This window comes from Strigops habroptila, chromosome 4 (genome assembly GCF_004027225.2).
Source record: "Strigops habroptila isolate Jane chromosome 4, bStrHab1.2.pri, whole genome shotgun sequence".
NCBI lineage: Eukaryota > Metazoa > Chordata > Aves > Psittaciformes > Psittacidae > Strigops > Strigops habroptila.
Genome location: NC_046358.1, coordinates 10,378,908 through 10,394,856, shown reverse-complemented (window position 1 = coordinate 10,394,856; position 15,949 = coordinate 10,378,908). Strand labels below are relative to the sequence as shown.

General features: G+C 43.7%; 1 protein-coding gene across 2 annotated transcripts in view; it reads left to right on the top strand.

Annotated features, from left to right (window-relative positions):
* PELI2 (pellino E3 ubiquitin protein ligase family member 2) overlaps positions 1–15,949 on the top strand; it is an 81,115-nt gene that overhangs the window by 54,219 nt on the left and 10,947 nt on the right. For both annotated transcript variants that reach the window (XM_030481865.1, XM_030481866.1), the window contains exon 3: positions 8,564–8,665. In XM_030481865.1, the coding sequence (XP_030337725.1) occupies positions 8,564–8,665 (102 nt within the window). The remainder of the gene's footprint in view (positions 1–8,563; positions 8,666–15,949) is intronic.

Sequence of the window (15,949 nt, the reverse complement as noted above, 5' to 3'; positions counted from 1 at the left end):
TAAGTGTCTGTCAACCCTGACCTAGCTTTACAGTAGCTTATCTAGAAAAGCTTTTAGATCATTGCCCCCTTACCCAAAATGGAGAAATAGGAAATGGTATATTTTTATGCCTCTTCTGGAGGAAAGGCGGTACGCACTGTGCGGGCTTGTTGTCTAAAATTGCACACCAACACAAATTCAGCAAATGGAGAAAATCATTTAACATCTGCCTATTGAGTTGATAAATGGTAAATTGCTTGAGTGGCAGCACACAACCTCACACGTGCACTTGTAGCAGATGGCTTTGATGTATGCTGGAGACAAATGTGATGTCCCCTCTGCCCCCTCCCCCTTCAATCTCCAAGCTCAGCTTGAAAGGGTACATAGAACAAACTTGTGAATGTTTTGAAAGCTGTAAAAGCTTGAAGCGTAAATAAATTAGACTATTTGCTGAAATTGTTTCTGCATAGGCACAGTGCCTTGTACCATGAGTTTCGGGGGTGATTCACATTCAGCAGATTGAGGAGGGGTGGCCTGCAGGCTGCGTGCATCAGCTTGATTGCTATGACTGGCATTGCAGACAGTGCTACACATAAATAGTTGTAAACTGTTTCTTCATAAGTTGAGTATTTGTTGTCCAGTTACTTGTTACATGTGCATTTTTAACTCTCCCCCTTCCTCCCCCCCAGTCTGTTAGTGCTTAAATCATGTAATGAACAAAACCATCTGAAATCAATAAGAAATTTGTAATGTTTCCGCAGTTAATTGGTGTTTTTCAGAAGGCAAGCATTGTTCTACTCAGTTTGCCATGTAAGAAAAAGTTTTCCTGTAGGTACCTGCAACATCAGTATATGTACTAGTGCATATTTCTGACAAATATTTTTAAGTGCTGTGTACAAAATTTAATTTCTGTATGGTGGCATGTTTTTACTTATATTTGCTGACTTAAGTCTTTTTTGACCATTTCCTACCATTTAATTGTCAAGAGGATATTGACAGCTGAAATTTTAGACATAGATAAAATCTACAAAAATGTGTGCATAGATGTTGCAGTTCTAATGTAGACACTTACTTATGAGAAAAGGAAGAACACTGAACATGGGCTTGTACAGAGTGGTGCAGGAAGCAGGTGCAGACTTGTGAAACAGCTGGGCCTGTGGTTCCAGTTGCTACAGTCATTTCAGCCATTCCTGTAGGCACATGAAACCCGTGAGTTTTCCACAATAATGTCTATTTTCTTTGCAAAACACTAAAGGAAAATCATGTATAATGGTTGTATCAGTAGCCAGAGGTCAGTGTAAATTTTCAGTGTTACTGCAATCTAGTGCTATAGAAGCAGTAATTCTGGACAATTACTGGTGGGTTTAAGTTGAGACAGAGTAAAATTGCAGTCTTTAGTTATATGAATTGACATTTGTCACAATTTGCTGGGAAACTTCCTAAGTGGACATGCTTTTCTGATGTAGGCAAAACATCAGTGTCTCACGTTCATGAGCTTTTGTTGTGTTTTCTTCTGGTAACCTAATGTCTGCTGGCTCTGGAAGTCAGTCTGTCCAAAAATCCAGTGGAAATGTGATGTGTTCTTAGCTTCCTTCCTTGCTAGCTAAAGCTTCCTTTTAAGTTGCAAGATCTTTTGTCTGACAACCCTGAGTGTTTCTTGTGTTCTCTTTTTATAAAAGAAATTGAAGGCCGGCAGCCAAGTAAGAAAGCATTTAACTCATGAAGGCACTGCTGTCATTAATTTTAAACACGCCAGTGTGGTGTCAGTCAGCTTGACTACCAACAAAGAAAACTAAAGTGTTCCCATAAATCATTTTATTGTCCTAAGCCAACCTAATTAACTAAACCAAAACTCCTATTCTACTGGAGCAGCCCTTCCTGTGAGACATCTGCCTATTTCTTAATGGATTTTAGCCCTCACTTTCTGCTATAGTGCAGAAGAGTTGGTAACCATAATAATGTTAAGTCTCTCTTATGATCTGTGGGGAGTTCACTAGGCACAAGTGAACTGGGAAGTTTAAATTTCCAAATGCAGAGTTTTGTTGGTTTGTTGTTTTGGTTTTTTTTGTTTTTTTTCTTGGAAGCATTGCAGACCAGAAGAAAGCAAAATCTCCATTTCTAGAAGTGGGTTAGACCTGCTCCCTGCAAGGCTTGCAAGCAGCAGCCTAAAGGCTGTGAGAATTTGGGGATCTGCTTCTCCAGTTCGCTGATGTGCTCCTTACATAGAAGGTTTGACCTAATAGTCAGTTAAGTTAATGTAGTCATGCTGTGAGCTCCTGACCTGTTCTTGAACTCTTGGGCTGACAATGACTAAGGGAAATGAGCAACTTTGTCAGTGTGTGGGGAGAGAGAGGGCACACCAGAAGATGGTGCTAGATAGGGAACATCTGGCTGAGAGTAATTGTGACATCTGCACAGAAGTAAATGTAGAATATCTTACTGAAGAAACTTATTAAATAAACAACCAAAAAACCCACTTGTACTTTGCAAGCCTGTCTTCAGGTCTGAGCCTTAAGCTAGAATGTTTGCTATACCCTTATGTCTGTTATAGGTCAAAACAGTGACCTGCTTATTACAGAAGACATTTTGAGAATGCACACTAGTTCATCAGTATGTGCAACGCAGGCACTTGCAGAGATCTCAAAGAACAGCCCACTGAAAAAAAGGACTGCAAGGAAAATGTGGGTTTTCTTGTTGCACTTGGAGAAATCCAACACTGGTATAATTAACCTCTTGAAAAAGAGTTCCGTCTTAGATCAGATTATTTTACAGGCTTTTTGTATGCTCCTGCAGAAGGGGTGGTCTGGTCCTGTTTAACCTCCTTGTGGCCTGTCAGTCGATAAAGGCATTTCTGGAGATGTTTGACACTAATCTGTCATTGTGCAACAGGAAACAGTTAACGTTTTTCAGATGTACTGACCTTCTGCTGGTTTCCAGGGCAGTAGCTGCCTGTGCTGTCAGTGCTTAGGGGAGAGGTGGTACTCTGGAGTGGTGTCACTCAGTGCAGTGCATGCTCCTGGGTGACGCTGGATGTTTGCAAATGTGGTGGTGTGCATCGCTGCCAGTCCGTCGGGCCTATGTCCAGTCTGCTGAAGACTTACTACTTTTTAATTGTGTTCCCTCCTTTTTCTGTATCTCTACTAAAAAAGGCAGACTACTAAGAAATGCTGGTTTTGTGTATTCTTATTCCCCTTATCTGCAAGGGTTTTTATACGTGGGATGAGGGAACTCTACTTTCTCAGTTCTTGAAATGGTGGTAAAACTGATAGCAGCTGCCTTTTCAGGGGAATGAGTGGAGAGCAAAGAATTCAGGTGGGCTGGGATGTTCCAGTTGCAGTGTTGCTGTTGGGAAAGCAGTCTCTCTTTCATCTTAGCTCCTCTGCAACCTGGCAAATTTGTAAGCCATAGCCCTTAACTGATGCTTTGATTGTGAGTGTAGAGTGCTGGAACGTGGTTTTGTTCTCAAAACGGAGAGATAAGAGCAAGAATGAAAAGTGTGTGTAAGGAGACGGGAGAAACCAAGGCCAAGTGTAATGCCAGTCAGCAGAAAGGATATAACTCAAATTGAGCTACTAGGAAAGCTTAAAAACCCCCCAAAAGCCACAAATATTTGCTTAGGCCATATTAGCATGAGGGTGAGATAGCGGGCCTTCTCAAATGCAGCTTCTCTCAGTCTCTAACATATGGCAGTTTTGATGACCCTAAATCACTGGATACAGGTCTCAAGGGAGGGGGGAGTGCCACAGTGGTGGTAGCTGCAGGGTTTGCTTTGAGTGATGAGAGGAGAGGAATCTTGCTACTGGGGTAAACTCACTGCTCAAAATACAGTGAGGCTTGGAGCTGCCGCATACTCTTCCAGGTTAAAGCCCAGTGGAGAAGGATGGATTACTGTGCAGATACAAGCTGTGCCTTGGGAAGATGTTTGGGATGTCTGTCCCTTCACGCCAAGTAGAATATGGCACCTCAGTATTCCCCTGTTGCTTTCATTTGGCGTTTGGACTTTCTAAAATCCCTCAGCCCTAACGTACATAGAGTCACTGGCAGTGGAATCATGCTGGAAAAATCCCTTATGGCTATTATCTGTTTTATCAGTCTACAGAGGTTTTGTCAGTCTCCACTTTGCTATCTGTTTCCTCCAAAGGGAATTACTTGAATTCAGCAGCTTGAGGCAGTTAACTATGTAAAACAGACTGTTGTGTAGGTGACTGAATTAATCTAGCCTGTGTCTCTCCACCAGCATTTTTGCTGGACAAGAGGTGGCATACGCTATGGCCAGTCTGGAGCCACATGTTTCAGATTTGTTTGGCAGGCTCAGGCTATATACATTAGTGAGGGTTTTCCAGCATTTGCCTCTGCCAGGAACTAATGTAGATTTTTTTTTTTCTGTGCTTTATTGATGACTTTCATTAAACTTTTAAGAACATAAAAGATAAGAGACAACTGGTTTCAAATTAAGCTGACACTGGCCCATACACTCAAAAGCTTGGTGGATGCTGAGTACAAGCTTTGAAAATACTCATTATTGCTCTGGTGGATCTTGGCAGCCTTGAGGTGGAGTCGAAGAGATAGAGGTAAAGTTTAGTGCCTGCTTTTTGTTCTTTCATGTTTTAGTTCCTGACAGGAAGGTGGACGTGGTGGCATCCAGCCTGAAACTCTAAAGTCATCTGCTCGAACTTGTGATGCTCGTGTATGTCTTGCAAGAGTCAGGGCTTTTCTCACTTCAGCTGCCGCAGCAGTGCAATTATGTGACAACATCAAGGTTTGGGGCAGAGGGGATGACATCCTACTGGTGGTGGGGGGAAAGTCTGGAAATTTAAATGCTAAAAGCAGTAAAAAGGCAACCTCACTATTTTGATTGCTACAAACCAATTTCTCCAGATCTTTTTTGGGTCTTGTAGCATGATTCTGTAGCTCCTCAAGCAGTAAAAATCCTTCATGATCCTTCATCCAGCATTCCACTTACGATACTGTTTTATTAAGATATTTACCTTTCACTGGTCAGTCATTGTGAATAGCTCATAGTTCTTCTGTTTTGTGTACTTCCTAAAATACTGTGGTGTTTTGTTTTTTACTTGGAAGTGGCCAATTCTTTTGAGACCAGCAATTAAAGTGCCTGTAAAATATCTATGAATTGGAGCAACTGTTGGTACTGAGCAGACTGTGAAAGCAAAAGCTAAAACACTTCTCATAATGTTCTTTTATTTGAAAAATGATTACCCAATTCTAGGAAATTATTGTGGCATTTCACACTGAAAATAACTGGATTGAAATAGTGGAAAACAAAGAGGAGGGGAAATAAGATGAGGAAGAGAAGCTGGGAAGGGAAAGGAACACCCAGAGAAAAAGATTGTATCCTACTCCAGTATTTCAGAGGAGATACTGACCCTGGTCAACCTAATGGGCATTATTAACATATCCCTGCCCAGGAATTTTACCAGGTTGCTGGTGGTCAGTGCTCCACAGACTGGCTGGAGCTGAAGCCAAAACCATTGTGTTCACAGTTGCTGATAGGCCTGTCCATCATTTTATCCGCAGCTGTCACGCAGTTTTGTGGAAATGAAGGAAGATTTTTTTGTGTGAAAACTACTACTATTGGATGTTTGAAATTATGATATCTGATAATAGGAATTTAAATTCATTATTGCAATATTATGCTTAAAATGCAAGGTGTGAGGGTCTCCTGTTCATCGCTTTGTTTCATTGATATTCTAGAAATACCCGAGACCTGCTCGGAGCTTGAGATCCCCATGTTAGTTGTCAAATATGCATAGAGGAAAAGGTCTTCATACGCATTTCAGACCTACAGTTCAGTGTCTTAGCAGGTCCCAAAGCGTTAGTGGTTTCATTTGAATTGCATCTCGAGCTGATGTTTCTGCTCGCATCATGCTGTGCACCTGTGTAATCGTTATTACAAAACACTATAAATTTAAGCTGGTAAACTTAGAATCTCTGTACCACTGATTACCAAATAATGTTTACCTCACTTTTCAGCTGTGGTTACAACAGTTGGAACAAAAAACAATGGCTTGATATTTTGATATGCAGAAAAAAGTACTGGAAGGGATTGGGAAAGGTTATCTTGTGTAGTCAAAGAATCATATTATTGAATGGTTGGTGTTGGAAGGGCCCTTAAAGGTCTTCTAGTTCCAAACCCCCTGCCATGGGCAGGAACACCTTCCGCTAGACCAGGTTGCTCCAAGCCCCATCCAACCTGGCCTTGAACACTGCCAGGGATGGAGCATTTACTTCTCTGGGCAACCTCTGCCAGTGCCTTACCACCTTCACAGTAAAGAACTTCTTCCTTATATCTAACCTGAACTTCCCCTGTTTAAGTTTGAACCCATTACCCGTTGTTCTATTACTACACACTCTCATCAAAAGCCCTTTTCCAGCTTTGTTGAAGACCCCCTTCAGGTATTGCAAGGCTGCTCTAAGGTCTTCTAGGAGCCTTCTCCAGTCTGAACAAGCCCAATTCTCTCAGCCTGTCTCCATAGGAGAGGTGCTCCAGCCCTCTGAGCATCTTTGCGAGCTCCTCTGGACTCACTCCAAAAGGTCCTTTTTGTACTGGGGGCCCCAGAGCTGGATGCAGTACTTCAGGCAGGGTCTTAATGAGAGTGGAATAGAGGGGGGCAAATCCCTTCCTTCAGGCTTTCTGGGCTGCAGGTGCACACTGCTAGGTCACGTTGAGCTTCTTGTCAACCAAAATCCCCAAGTCCTCCTTAGGGCTGCTCGTAATCCAGTCTCTGCCCAGACTGTATTTGTGCTTAGGATCGGCCTGACCCATGTGTAGGACCTTGCACTTGGCCGTGTTGAACTTCATGAGGTTGGCACTGTCCCACCTCTCCAGCCTGTCCAGGTCCCTCTGTGTGCCATCCCTTCCCTCCATTGTGTCGACCGCACCACACAGCTTGGTGTCATTGGCAAACTTGCTGAGGGTGTGCTCGACCCCACTGCCTGTGTTGCCAACAAAGATGTTGGATCCTTTGCCTCCAGGTAGTAACTCCTAAGCCTACATCTTTAGCAAGTGTTGGAGCTGCTAAGAGCTTTCAGCAAGAGGCATGTTGCAAAAGTAGTCTCTCATCTGTTGCTGTAAATGCATGAGATTTACAGAAAAGAATTTTTCCAGTATGTTTTTTCAGTAATTCTGTGTTAAATACTTTTGCTAACTGTTAGTAGGCTTTTAATATGCATGTAGGTGGTGTTAATACCTCCAACATTCAGTAAGACTTTTAATGATTTGTTTAATAATTGATCTATAGCTTTGGGATCATTCAGATTTTTGTGAGAGATGACAGACGCTAGAGTAGAATATATATAGTTGCTTAGTTTAATCATCCCTATCTGTGGATTTTGTAGGTGAAGAGCAGCATGAAGGAATAGAGCTAGTGAGAGAACCTCTTCTAGAAAATTACCCCCCTTAGCAGAAATCTGGAGAAAGTTTTAATTAACTTATTAATACTCAAGTGTCTGCAAAGTGTTTTCTGAGCAGTAACAGTCATTACCTTTCATAATTGTGTGCAGTCATATGGACCTTATATTTTCATATATTTCCCTCTTTGCCAATAGATTTCCGTTTCCCTCTGTCCTGAAGCTTTTACCAGTGCATTTACATTGTGCAGTTAGTGCAATTGCACTTTGACACCGTTTAATCATTTGAAGTGAGTGTTAGTCTTTAAGCTTGAAAAAATGATCATTGGTGCCACAAAGATTTTGTATGCTGAGTCTCAGAGCTTCTGAAGGGATCTCTGGGTCCTGCTTCCCTTATGGCTCTGTGCTGTGGCAGCTGTGCTCTGTATTTATTCATCAAGGAAAAATGTTTCTCGCTGTTTCTTTCCAAGTTGGGACTGCTTTTGTGTTGGGGTGATGTCTCTCTTCTGTTCTCTGAAATTCTTGCTAGACTAATGTAAAGGCAACCTAGAGATGTAAACTTGAAGTCTTAACAAATAAGGAATTAAATCTTAGTGAGGTACAACAGAATAGCAGTAGTCCTCTTGTTTTAAATACTGGAATGCTATTTTATCTTTGCTGTATTTATAGAGATCAGTTTTCCTTTGACAGGTAGTGTGAAGTACCCTTGCTGAGGAAAAACAGGCTGAAAGCATTTGCTCTTCATCACAATCCATATAAAATTGTTAGGCTCTTTCTGATGTAACTAGGAATCTACTTAACTGTAATAATATCCCTGAAATCCTGGCACTTTTAACTGGAAATCAAATGTATTGCTCACTTTCTTGAAAAAAAGAGAGAAACCAAAGATTCCTGAACCCCAAGTCTTTGTTAGTATACAAGTTCCTATGAGGATTATGAACTTAATATAAATTCAGAGAAAACCATGTGTTTGGAGTCTAAACTGTGAAAATGGTGCTAGGTGCTTCTGAACTAGAAACAAACAAGTGCCACCTGGGGTTTTCCATTAAAAACAAAACAAAAAATCCTAGTGTCTGTGTTTACCCAGCCTTGTAATAACATGTTACGATACACTGCTTTTCCTGATCATAGTAAAGGTGTTTATATAGTAAAATGAATTTGATTCTAATATTTTTGTGGAGGCTGTATATAATAGACATATTCTTTTATTCAACAGGCAATCAGCTGTAAAGGTCAGCACAGTATCTCTTACACGTTATCCAGAAACCAGACTGTTGTAGTGGAGTATACTCATGATAAAGATACAGACATGTTTCAGGTAAGACTCTGTGCAACATGCACTGTTTTTTAAAAGCAACATACGGAACCACAGTTCTGTATTACATTATTCTGGGTATCCTCTGATCTGTGGAATTTCCATGGCTGAACCCAGTTGCATTAATACTGGAGCACTTTGCAGTTTTGCATTTTCTGCTCTTCTCAAACCAGCACTAGCATGTTAATATCCTTACTGCTCTCACTGTACTCTGCTTTTTCTGCAAGGACAATGTAGCAATTGTACAAATATCACTGGAAAGAAAAGTGTGCTTTGTTTGAATTTGTGAATCAGCACAAGAATACACCCCCCACCCTCCAGTTAATCAAGTAGCTAGAGTAAAAGAAGCGGATAGGAGTAAGACATGGGATGGGGAAGGAGGAAGGTAAAAGCAAAGGTAGGGAGGGTGTCATAGTTTAAGCCCAGTCAGTAACTCAGAACCATGCAGCTGCTTGCTCACTCCCCACCTTCTTCCTCCCCTTGCTCCCGGAGGGGTGGGGAGGAGAATCAAAGGAATATAACTCCCACAGATTGAGATAAGAACAGTCCAGTAACTAAGGTATAATACAAAATCACTACTTCTACCACCAATAATAATAATAAGGGAAATGACAAGGGGAGAGAATATAAAACTAAAAGGGGAAAAGAAAGCAACAAACACAAGTGATGTACAATACAATTGCTCACCACCTGCTGACCGACACCCAGCCCAACCCGAGCAGCGATCAGTCCCGTCTGCGTAACTCCCCCCAGTTTATATAATGGGCATGACATGCTGTGGTATGGAATACCCCTTTGGCTAATTTGGGTCAGGTGTCCTGTCTCTGCTTCCTCCAGGCTTTTTGTGCCCCTCCTGGGAGAGGCAGAGCATGAGACTGGAAAGTCCTTAATCGGAGTAAACATTACTTAGCAACAACTAAAACATCGGTGTGTTATCAGCACTGTTCTCAGGCTAAAATCGAAACCACAGCACTGCACCAGCTACTAAGAAGGAGAAAAATAACTGTTACAGCTGAACCCAGGACAGAGGCGAATGTGGGAGCTATGCACTAAAAGAGACAAACTAGTGATAGAATAATAAAGCAAGCCATTCCTGAATGGCGTGCAAATATACCAAATGGTGTAGAGGGCTGTGCTGAGTTTCTCTCATGTTTTTCTAACACGTTTTCACTCTGCCCTGTATACATTTGTATTTTTCAGAATCTAACGTTCTGATAACCTAAGGTTTTTTTTGTGCAGTGCTTAATTTTATATATGAGAGAACAGAAATTCTGCACAAACTTAGACCTCAAGCTTGGAAAAAAACAAACACATACAACCTTTTCCAATCTAGACTAATCAGGTTTGTCAATGACCTCTGTGATTAGACCATCTTATCATGAATTATCCTTCTCATTCAGCCTTTCCTATTTAGAAGGGTCCGTAGTTGAGTGTTGTTGACAGACACTCTATCAAGATGTCTGTGCTTCATGTGGCTTCTGTTTTTTTGCTCTATATAAAATTTTCCTAGTGTGACTTTGGAATGGTTAGGTCCAAATAGGGTTCGATTTTAAAAAAGTCTTGTTCATTTGCTGCTTCATGAAGGATTGCACAGCCAGAGCGAACTGAGAGAGGTTTTCCTATGTTGACTAGTAAAAGAAAAATTTAACCCATCCTTTTGGTTACTGTGTGATACTTGTTTATCTTTAAAATATTCTTTTGTGCCTTTATTGGCTTCAGTGAAACTTTCTTGTGTGTAAATTCATAGAATCATCAAATGGTTTGGGTTTAAAGGAACCTTAAAGATTATCTAGTTCCAACCCCCTGCCATGGGCAGGGACACCTTCCATTAGACCAGGTTGCTCCAAGCCCCGTTCAACCTGGCTTTGAACACTGCCAGGGATGGGGCAGCCACAGCCTTTCTGGTCAACCTGTTCCAGTGTCTCACCACGCCCATAATGAAGACTTTCTTCCTAATATCTAATCTAAATCCTCCCCTCTGTCAGTTTAAAGCCATTCCCCCTTGTCTATCCTTACAGGCCCTTTTCAAAGTCCCTCTCCAGCTTTCTTGAAGACCCCCTTTAGGTACTGGAGGGAACCATTGCCCAAGAAATTGTCAATGGGACAGGTTGTTTTCCCAAACCTATGAGCATCTCATGAGTTTTTTGGATGCTAAAGGGTTTCATGGGCAGAAGAGCTCTGTGCACTACAGCCAATCATTGACATAGAGGGCAACACCCCCTCCTTGTCTCCCCAGCCCTTCTCCTTCCCAAAGAGCCTGTATTCTTCCATTCCAACACTCCAGTCATAGGAGGCATCCCACCACCTCTCCATGATGCCAATAAGGCCACAGGCCTTTAGGCATGTGCATGCCTGTAACTCCTCTTGCTTTATCCCCATCCTATGTGTATCGGCATAGAGGCATTTAATTTGGGCTCATCAATTAAGCTGGCTTATTGTCAGGAATAGCTGGAAGTCCTTTTTGCTGCTCTTCAGGTTCTCTCTTGCTGTCCTGCAATCCCTCTCCAGGCTCTGGGCATCTCCTGCTGGCAGGAGATGATCCTGCCAGTTATGATCAGTATTAGAGGGGCCCTGCCTCCAGCCAGGTGGAGGAGAGGGATGATCGGGTTTACTGGACTGTGTGGATCAGATGGCCTGGCACATCAGTCCCACAGAAGTATAAGGCTCTAGGAGATACCGGTGCACAGTGTACTCTGATGCCATCAAGGTATCAAGGGGTGAAATCCATTTATATTTCTGGAGTGACAGGAGGATCCCAAGAGTTAACTGTACTGGAAGCTGAAATCAGCCTGACTGGGAGGAAGTGGCAAAAGCACCCCATTGTGACTGGTCCAGGGGCTCCATGCATCCTTGCTATAGACTATCTCAGGAGAGGGTACTTCAAAGACCCAAAAGGGTATAGATGGGCTTTTGGTATCGCTGCCTTGGAAGCAGAGGAAATTAAGCAGCTGTCCACCTTGCCCGGTCTCTCAGAGGATCCTTCCATACAAAAGGTATGGAACTAGCAGGAGCAGCATGGATTAAAGTTCCCCTTCCCTGGCAACTCTAGTTTAAAGCCCCCTTTGCCAGCTTGGTAAGCCTTTATCTGAAGATGTTCTTGCTGTTCTTTGACAGGTAGACTCCAGCAGACCAGGTTACTCAAAGTGAGTCCCATGGTCCAAGTAGCTGAACCCCTGGCTGTGGCACCAGTCCTGTAACCATTCGTTGATTTGCCAGGTTCAACTGGCCCTTTCAAACCCTTTCAAAAAACATTTTGAAAAGCTGTTTTTGAAAGCTGGAATTGAAAAGTTGCAGAACAGCTGCTTTTCTGGTCACATCATATAGACAGCTCTTTTCTTGATTGCATAATATCCTGGTGGTGCTTACATCTTTTACTTGGGGGGTACCGGTAAAGAATTAGGTTGGTTGGGGTGCTGAGCTGTCACTCCAATAAAATCCAGTCGTCCAAGGCAAGGAGATGGGGGAGGGGAGCATTGATCCATCCCAACATTCCTGGTCAGTTGCCAGCACCTGTAATAAGTGCTTGGAGCGATGTAGAGATGTTCCAGCTGCCCCAGCCATTGAGTCGGCTGCATTTGGAGCTCGGCTAAGGTGCCTCTATACAAACGCCCGTAGTATGGGGAACAAGCAAGAGGAATTAGAGATGTGTGCAAGGTTACGGGAATATGATGTCATTGGTATCACAGAAACATGGTGGGATGGCTCCTATGACTGGAATGTTGGAATGGAAGGTTACAGGCTGTTTAGAAAAGACAGGCCAGGCAGACGGGGAGGGGGCGTTGCTATCTATGTCAGTGATAGGCTAGAGAGTATGGAACTCTGTCTGGGGACGGGTGATGAGGTAACAGAGTGTTTGTGGGTCAGGATCAAAGGGAAAACAGCAACAGGGGACATGACGGTGGGGATCTGTTACAGGCCGCCTGATCAAGAGGACTCTGTGGACGAAGCGCTCTACAGACAGATAGGAGCAGCCTCACGCTCGCAGGCCCTGGTCCTCATGGGGGACTTCAACCATCCTGACATCTGTTGGAGGGACGGTACGGCCCGGCACAAGCAATCCAGGAGGTTCCTCGATTGTGTGGAAGACAACTTCCTCTTTCAAGCAGTAGAGGAGCCGACGAGGAGAGGTGCCATGCTGGACCTTGTGCTCACCAACAGGGAGGGACTGGTTGGAAATGTAACGCTCCAGGGCAGCCTTGGCTCTAGTGATCACGAGATGGTTGAGTTTGAGATCCTCAGGACGGTGAGAAGAGCGTGCAGCAAGCTCACTGCCCTGGACTTCAAGAAAGCAGACTTTGGCCTCTTCAGGAACCTCCTTAGTAAGGTTTCATGGGATACAGTCCTAGAGGGCAGGGGGGCCCAAGACTGCTGGTTGGTATTCAAGGATCACCTGCTACGTGCTCAAGAGTGTTGCATCCCGACTAGAAGAAAGTGCAGCAGGAGGGCCAGGAGACCTCCATGGATGGACAAGGAACTGCTGAGGAAACTTAGAGGGGAAAAAAGAAGCTTATAGAAGGTGGAAGCGAGGACAGGCGGCCTGGGAAGAATACAGGAACATTGCCCGAGAAGCTAGGGACCAGGTTAGGAAAGCTAAGGCCCAGCTAGAATTAAGTTTGGCAAGGGATGTAAAAGATAACAGGAAAGGATTCTATAGATATGTAGCAAATAAAAGACAGGCTAGGGACAATGTAGGCCCTCTCCAGAAGCTATCAGGAGAACTGGCTACCATGGATTTGGAGAAGGCTGAGGTTCTTAATGACTTCTTTGCCTCAGTCTTCACCAGCAAATGCTCTGACCACACAACCCAAGTCTTGGAAAGCAAATGCAGGGACTGTGAGAACGAAGACCTTAGGCCCACTGTAGGAGAGGATCAGGTTCGAGACCATCTTAAGAACCTGAACGTGCACAAGTCCATGGGACCTGATGAAATCCATCCACGGGTCCTGAAGGAGCTGGCGAATGAAGTTGCTAAGCCACTGTCCATCATATTCGAAAAATCGTGGCAGTCAGGTGAAGTTCCCGATGACTGGAAGAAGGGTAATATAACCCCCATTTTCAAGAAGGGGAAGGTGGAAGACCCGGGGAACTACAGACCAGTCAGCCTCACCTCTGTGCCTGGCAAAATCTTGGAACAGTTTCTCCTGGAAAACATGCTAAGGCACATGAAAAACAACGAGGTGGTTGGTGACAGCCAACATGGCTTCACTAAGGGGAAATCCTGCCTGACCAATTTGGTGGCCTTCTATGATGGAGCCACGGAACTGATGGACAGCGGCAGAGCAGTTGATGTCATCTACCTGGACTTGTGCAAAGCATTCGACACTGTCCCACATGACATCCTTGTCTCTAAATTGGAGAGACATCAATTTGATAGATGGACCACTCGGTGGATAAAAAACTGGCTCGATGGCCGCACGCAAAGAGTTGTGGTAAATGGCTCGATGTCCAGTTGGAAACCTGTAACGAGTGGTGTCCCTCAGGGATCGGTGTTGGGACCGGTCCTGTTCAACATCTTTGTCGGTGACATGGACAGTGGGATTGAGTGCGCCCTCAGCAAGTTTGCCGACGACACCAAGCTGTGTGGTTCGGTTGATATGCTGGAGGGAAGGGATGCCATCCAAAGGGACCTTGACACACTTGTGAGGTGGGCCGATGCCAACCTTATGAAGTTTAACCAAGGCAAGTGCAAGGTCCTACATCTGGGTCGGGGCAACCCCAGGCACTGCTACAGGCTGGGCAGAGAAGAGATTCAGAGCAGCCCTGCAGAAAAGGACTTGGGGGTGTTGGTTGACGAGAAGCTTAACATGAGCCGGCAGTGTGCGCTTGCAGCCCAGAAAGCCAACCGTATCCTGGGCTGCATCAAAAGAAGCGTGGCCAGCAGGTCGAAGGAGGTGATCCTGCCCCTCTACTCTGCTCTTGTGAGACCCCACTTGGAGTACTGCGTACAGTTCTGGTGTCCTCAACATAAAAAGGACATGGAGCTGTTGGAGCGAGTCCAGAGGAGGGCCACGAGGATGATAAGAGGGCTGGAGCACCTCCCATATGAAGACAGGCTGAGAGAGTTGGGGCTGTTCAGCCTGGAGAAGAGAAGGCTGCGTGGTGACCTCATAGCAGCCTTCCAGTATCTGAAGGGGGTCTACAAGGATGCTGGGGAGGGACTGTAGTGGTAGGACAAGGGGTAATGGGTTCAAACTTAAACAGGGGAAGTTTAGATTAGATATAAGGAAGAAGTTCTTTACAGTGAGGGTGGTGAAGCACTGGAATGGGTTGCCCAGGGAGGTTGTGGATGCTCCATCCCTGGCGGTGTTCAAGGCCAGGTTGGACAGAGCCTTGAGCCACATGGTTTAGGGCAAGGTGTCCCTGCCCATGGCAGGGGGGTTGGAACTAGATGATCTTAAGGTCCTTTCCAACCCTTACGATTCTATGATTCTATGATTCTAAGTAGAACTGAGAAGTACGGGAGTGATCCCTGTATTGTTGCTCTCAGTTCAGTTGTGACAAGGGTTAAGTATTAATAATGTCACTTCTCTTGATGGTTGAATAATGTTTCCTTACAGCAAATTTAGTTTGCAGAGATCTATGTTAATGTATGGTGGAACCATACATGTCTCCCCATAGCTGGCTTTGAAGACCAAGAAGTTAAGCAGAATGTAAGTTCCTAGGGGACAAGAAGATCATGTTTAGTCAGGAGGTTATTTTATATAAACATAGATGCCCGATATTGAAGGTAGTTTCATGTGAAAAATATTCTTAATTTTCTTCTGTTTGATCACAAGGTGTCTATAAAATTAATATTCTTTTCCACTCCTTGTTCCTCTGCTCCACTTTCCTAGTTATGTTCAAAGGTGGTATAATGCTAATTTTCCTGTAGAAGTATTGATGTATCTCACTGTATGTTTGGTTGGCATTCAGATCCCTCTGTCCATTTTTAGTGAAGTTTTCTGCTCTAGCTGCCTTGATATTTCCAGGTTTGGAATTAAAATGTGTAGATGGTAAGATAGAAAAATATTCTTGTCTACTGATCAGCTGTGTTGTTTTTCTGCTGAAGATAGTTTTTTGATTTCTTTAGTTGTGCATGTGCATGATTAGGACTAAATTTAATCATATGGTGGGTTTTTCCTGAAAACTATTCTGGAACTACAAATTCTGAAAACATGAGGGTGGGTATTCTTGTTATGACATATTAAAATGACTGAGTTCTGGATCTAAAAAAAGTGCTTTATTTTCACGGCAAACTAACTTGAAACTAGAGACATGAATAAAACTTGTCAACCTAATGTCTTTTTA